Source organism: Myotis brandtii, unplaced genomic scaffold (assembly GCF_000412655.1).
Source record: "Myotis brandtii unplaced genomic scaffold, ASM41265v1 scaffold188, whole genome shotgun sequence".
NCBI classification, from domain to species: Eukaryota; Metazoa; Chordata; class Mammalia; order Chiroptera; family Vespertilionidae; genus Myotis; species Myotis brandtii.
The window spans coordinates 181,967-187,171 of NW_005356985.1; the positions used below are offsets into that span (position 1 = coordinate 181,967).

At 60.3% G+C, this 5,205-nt stretch overlaps 1 protein-coding gene across 1 annotated transcript in view; it reads left to right on the plus strand.

Moving 5' to 3' along the window:
* The window catches only part of PPP2R2C (protein phosphatase 2, regulatory subunit B, gamma), a gene marked incomplete at its 3' end in the record, with an annotated part of 72,664 nt that overhangs the window by 63,589 nt on the left and 3,870 nt on the right, over positions 1-5,205 (plus strand). The window contains exons 7-8 of the mRNA XM_014538277.1: positions 2,403-2,572; positions 4,683-4,774. Coding sequence (XP_014393763.1) covers positions 2,403-2,572; positions 4,683-4,774 — 262 coding nt within the window. The remainder of the gene's footprint in view (positions 1-2,402; positions 2,573-4,682; positions 4,775-5,205) is intronic.

Genomic DNA, 5,205 nt, shown 5'->3' on the forward strand with positions numbered 1-5,205 from the left:
GGGCGGGTGGGGGGTGCCCGCATCCAGAGGGATGCACAGACCAGAGAGCCTTGGGTTTCTCAGGCGGGAAAGCAGCCAGAGGGGAGTGTGGCAGGAGTGGCCTGGCCCGGCTCCCCACTGGGTGGATGCCAAGATGACGGATGACAGAGGCCAGACCCCGGTCCCAGGGGAGCTCACAGCCCCAGGAGGTGACCATACACGAGGACACCCTGGGGCTGTGTGGGCAACGGGGCTGCAAATTTGATTTCTTTGGAGCATCTGGACAAGATGCATAGAGAGCTGGGCTTTTGGGTTGAGGTTCAGAAGGATGTATAGGAGTTGGCAGGAAAGACTGGGGCTAAAAATGGGAAAGGAAGTTGCAGGGAGAGAAATCACGAATAAAAGTAACTGTAAAAATAGTTACGGTTTTGTTAAGCAGCCACTCCAGTCCCTCGAGGGGGGCGGGGGGGGAGGGCGCTCCCAGGCGTTGCCTCCTGAGGCCCCATCATGCTGTTCGCCAGGTGAGCGGACTGGCGCTCGGAGAGGTCAAGGGGTCACACAGAGCTTTGCTCTGCTCCGCTGCCTGGCACGTGGCCGGGCAAGGGCCCGGCGTCATGGCAGGAGGCCCTCATCAAGGCGGCCCTGAGAGAGGGCCGTTCAGGTGGCGCCCTCCAGGCCTCGCTGCCTCCCCTGCTGCGGGCTCTGGGGCCCGGGCCGGAAAGGGTTGGACGCGGCTGCAGGAGGTTGGATCTGTGTCTGAGGCTGGAGCAGGAAGCCGGGGCCCGATTGGGAAGGAGCTCGTCAGCCCCATGAGGAGCCTGCACCTTGGCCCTGTGGGTGCTGGGAGCATGCGGGGTTTAAGCAAGGAGGGACGCCATCGAGTTGTGGGCTTGAGAGGAGGCCGCCACTGGCCTCGCCTTTGCCTGTGTTAACATAGATGCGCAGGTGCCTGGGGCCTGGGCGGGTGCCCTGGGCCCCGTCACTCCACTGTGGCTATTGGGGGGATGTGCTTCCCATCTGGCCCTGTTCATGATCCCCCACGTCCCGAGTGGTTAGGCTTCAGGATCTGGAGGAGGGGCCGCACGCAAATGAAAGAGATGAGACAAGAAATAATAATTTGGAAATACAAGAGAAAGGATTTCTACCGGTGCCCAGGCCTCGCCAGCCTTTTACTCAATGTTGGATACACATCTAGCTCTTAGGCAGGCAATTCCGATAGCAGACAGACTATCTTAAAGGGCAGTAAATATTAGAGGGATTTACTCTGAGACTATTTGGTCATGAAATAGCTTGAGCCCCCATTGTCTGGACTAGACACTCGGTGCATAGCTCTGGCCCTTGCCGTGGGTTCAAGGTTCACCAGCGTTCCGGCTCCTTGTTTGCACTCCTCTGCTAGTGAAGACAATGGGCAGCCTCCTGCACTTCCCACCCGGCCCCTGTGTGTGACAGCAGTGACACCATGAGACACCCACAGTCGTTAAAAACAAGTAGGGTACAATTTCTGTGGGTTCAGAGCCTCCAACTGTAAAATACTGGGGGGTAGGGAGAGGGGGATTGAGCCCATGACAGTGACAGGGCTCTGGGAGGTGCCGGGAGACACCCAGTAGTGAGTGCGATGGGACTGACACGAGCCCATGACAGTGACAGGGCTCTGGGAGGTGCCTTTAAACTCTCGGCAGCAGTAATGACCATGAAATGCCCTTGGCGGGTCCATCAGGGAGAGGGGAGACCCCGATCCTCGTACAACACCCGGGAGACACCCAGTAGTGAGTGCGATGGGACTGACACGGGAGAGGGTGCCGCGGACTCTGCTGTCGGTTGGTAAAAAAAATTTCCGTATCAGAAATTTCAAAGAAAATGACGGGTGTTTACACCTGCGGAAGTAAAGGCGTCGGTGCAATTATTATTCCCGGGGCACAAAGCACGGCTCTGCGATGACCAGTCAGAATTCAGAGGTCGGAGAGGCTGAAGGTGACCCGCGGGGGGACGTGGTCCAGCGCCCGGAGGTTGTCCGGATCCCTCACAGTGCAGGAGGCAGCATCACCACTAGGTGGCAGTAGAGTGCCGCTCGCTCAGAATCCGTCTCCACCCTTCCTTCCAGCTCCGAGACCTCAGGCTGGGTGTTCAGCCGCCTGTGCCTCCGTTTGCTTGGCTATAAAGTGGGAATAAAAATACTGTTTTATGGGGGGTGAGATGCAGTAATCCAGAGAAAGGGCTCGGCACGGACTGGCTCAGAATCGGTGCTCGATAAACATTGCTGGTTCTCCCCTCTTTGCGGGCTCCGTCCTGGGCGGGCGCCCGACGGTAGGTTTGATGGGCGACTAAGGACCGCGCAGCGAGCGCACAGGGTGGGAACAGCCGTGTGTGGCTCCGAGGCCGTGGCGGGAGCGGCCGGTGACGGGCGTCTCTTTTTGCCTCCACAGTCTTTGAGGAACCCGAGGACCCCAGTAACCGCTCCTTCTTCTCAGAAATCATCTCCTCTGTGTCCGACGTGAAGTTCAGCCACAGCGGCCGGTACATGCTCACCCGGGACTATCTCACGGTCAAGGTCTGGGACCTGAACATGGAGGCGAGGCCCATCGAGACCTACCAGGTGGGCTGTGGCGTGGAGACCCCCGCCACCTCCCCTGTGCTGGGAACTCCCACGGAGGGGCTTTCCCACGTATGGGGGGGCTTTCACACGCCCATTTAAAGGTGAATCACTGAGGCTCAGGAAATAAGCAGATGTAGCTTGGCCGAGGGAGGAGGCCTGCCCAGCCCTGCCTGGCAGGGAGCTCTGTGCCCCTGCCCGCCGGCCCCTGCCCCGAGGCAGGGTTGTGACTGGCCTGCAGTCCTGGGCCCTGGGCAACAAGAGGAGCATCAGGCCGGGCCCAGTTTGAGGGCGCAAATGATTCCTGGGCAGCCGATGGCATCCCTCCCTCCCGCCCGGGGAGGCCGCGCCTGCAGTTCTGCGTTAAGATGGCAAGCTTTGCCCTCTCCAGGGAGCATCCCTGGGGCGCGCGGTGGGGAGATGGGAGTGTGTTACCTTCCTCAGTCCTGGGCACCTTCTCGGAAAGTCTTTATTCATTATTTTTCTGTTAGGATTCATCCGGATAGATTAAGGAGTAGGAAAAAAAATTCAGGGGATGGTAAAATAAAACAGGGACCTGAAAGAAATGTGGACTGTGATAAAGTTGCTTCAAAGTGGTTTCCAGTTTTGTCTTTAGCTGGGAGATCAGGGAGGCTTCCTGGAGGAGGTGACATTGGGCTGGACCTTGTAGGATGCTAGGATGGTAGGATTTCATGCAGGTGTGAATAGGATAAATGGGACTGCGATAAAGTTGCTTCAAAGTGGTTTCCAGTTTTGGTTTTAGCTGGGAGATCAGGGAGGCTTCCTAGAGGAGGTGACACTGTGCTGGACCTCATAGGATGGTAGGATTTCATGCAGGTGTGAATAGGATAACACCCTCCACACACCCCAAGCAGCCCCGCCAAAGCCTCACAGTGGTCCAAGGTGCACAGGGGTTCCCACACACTCGACATCTGTCACCTCTCTTCCTTACTGTCCCTGGGAAGGGGGTGCTGTCAGCCCCCTTTAGCAGAGGGGAAGAGGGGGTTCTGAGAGGTCAGGATATGTGGGCACTGCTCACCGCTGGGCAGCGACAGAGTCAGCCCACATCCGTGCCCTGCACCTCCCTGCCCTGTCTGCCCTCCCTGGCAAGGCCTGGGGGCAGGAAGTGTCCTGGGGAGGGGGGCACGAAGTTGAGAGGAGAGGACAGGATGCTTCTAGAAGCCACATGCTCACAGGGACATCGGCGTGATTCTGGTCCATCACCCCTTCCCTCAGCTTCTCCTTTCCTGGATGGATTCATGCAAGGACCATCGCAGCTCCTTGCGGCACCATGGCTCGCTGTGAGCCACGTGTGCTTGTGGGGTGCTGAAGCCGAGGGGAGTAAGGCATGAGCAGGGGGTCCCAGAGGAGGGACAGCAGGTGCAAAGGCCCTGGGCAGGGACACGGTCAGTATGGTCACAGATTGTCGAGGAGCTGCCTGGAACAGTGAGCAAAGGGGAGCGAAGAAGAGCCTGAGGTCAGAGAGGTGATGGGTGGAGCCCAGGGGGCCTTGGGGGGGGGGTGAGCAGAGGTGGAGCCCAGCTTAGTTTCAAAGGGATCCCCCTGGCTGCCTGGGGAGATGGCCAGGGCGGGGGTGGCAGGTGCGGGGAGAGCAGGAGGAGGCATCTGCCATGAGCTGGGGTCGGTGCTTGGAGCAGGGCGGGGCACCTTTCCCTTTTCTCCGTGATGGTCACCGCCGTGCTCACGTGACTGTGATCCTCAGAGGGCACGACCCGACGCCAGGTGGGGTCCTCCACTTGGTCCCAGAACAGCCCGTGAGGAATGTGCTGTGGCCGCTTTAAGGATGAAGGAGGCAAGGCTCAGAGAGGCGAAGCCAGGTGTCCAGGATCACACAGCGCGGGTGGGGGGGTGGGGGGGTTGGAGGGAGCAGAGCCAGGATTCGGTCTCCTTTGTCACTGTGCCTGTCCCCTCTCTGGCCACCGCTCAGGGGTTGGCCATGTGCCCGGCCGTGGGCCCTTCCCGGTGAGCAGGGCTGACTCGGGAGTGACCTCAGACCGGAGGGCACAGCCCCTCGCTGCTCAGGGAGACCCTCCCCATGAGGGGCCGGGACTGCCAGGGGCCCCCGACTCACCTGGCCCCCTTCTCGCGCCAGGTCCACGATTACCTTCGGAGCAAGCTCTGTTCCCTGTATGAGAACGACTGCATTTTCGACAAGTTTGAATGCGCCTGGAACGGGAGCGACAGGTAACCCCCGACCTCGCCCAGCGGGCCCTCGACCTGGCAGGTGCTGGGAGGGGGCCGGCCTTCCCTGCAGCTGGCACGACTCAGCTCTCCATTCTGGGGCAGGAAGCAAACCGTCCCCTTCTATAGCTACACCCGCGGGGACACCACGCTGAGCCCGGGTTCTCCTGGCGGTAGAGGAAGTGTGTTTAGTCAGTTTTGGCCCCACCTCCAGGTTGTTGGGGTGAGTGCTGTTCCTGGTGCTGGGGCATCCGTGGGGCGGAGAGCTTTAGCCACTAGTCTGCCCACCCCTCCTCCTGCCACCACCTCTTTCCAGTGGCACCCCCACTCCAGGCCCCCTGCGGCTCGGGGAGCCCATCCCAGCCCCTGCACCTTCTGGGGCGGGGGAGGCCCAGGTCCAGCGCCTCTCCTGGCCCCACCCACCCGGGGCGCGG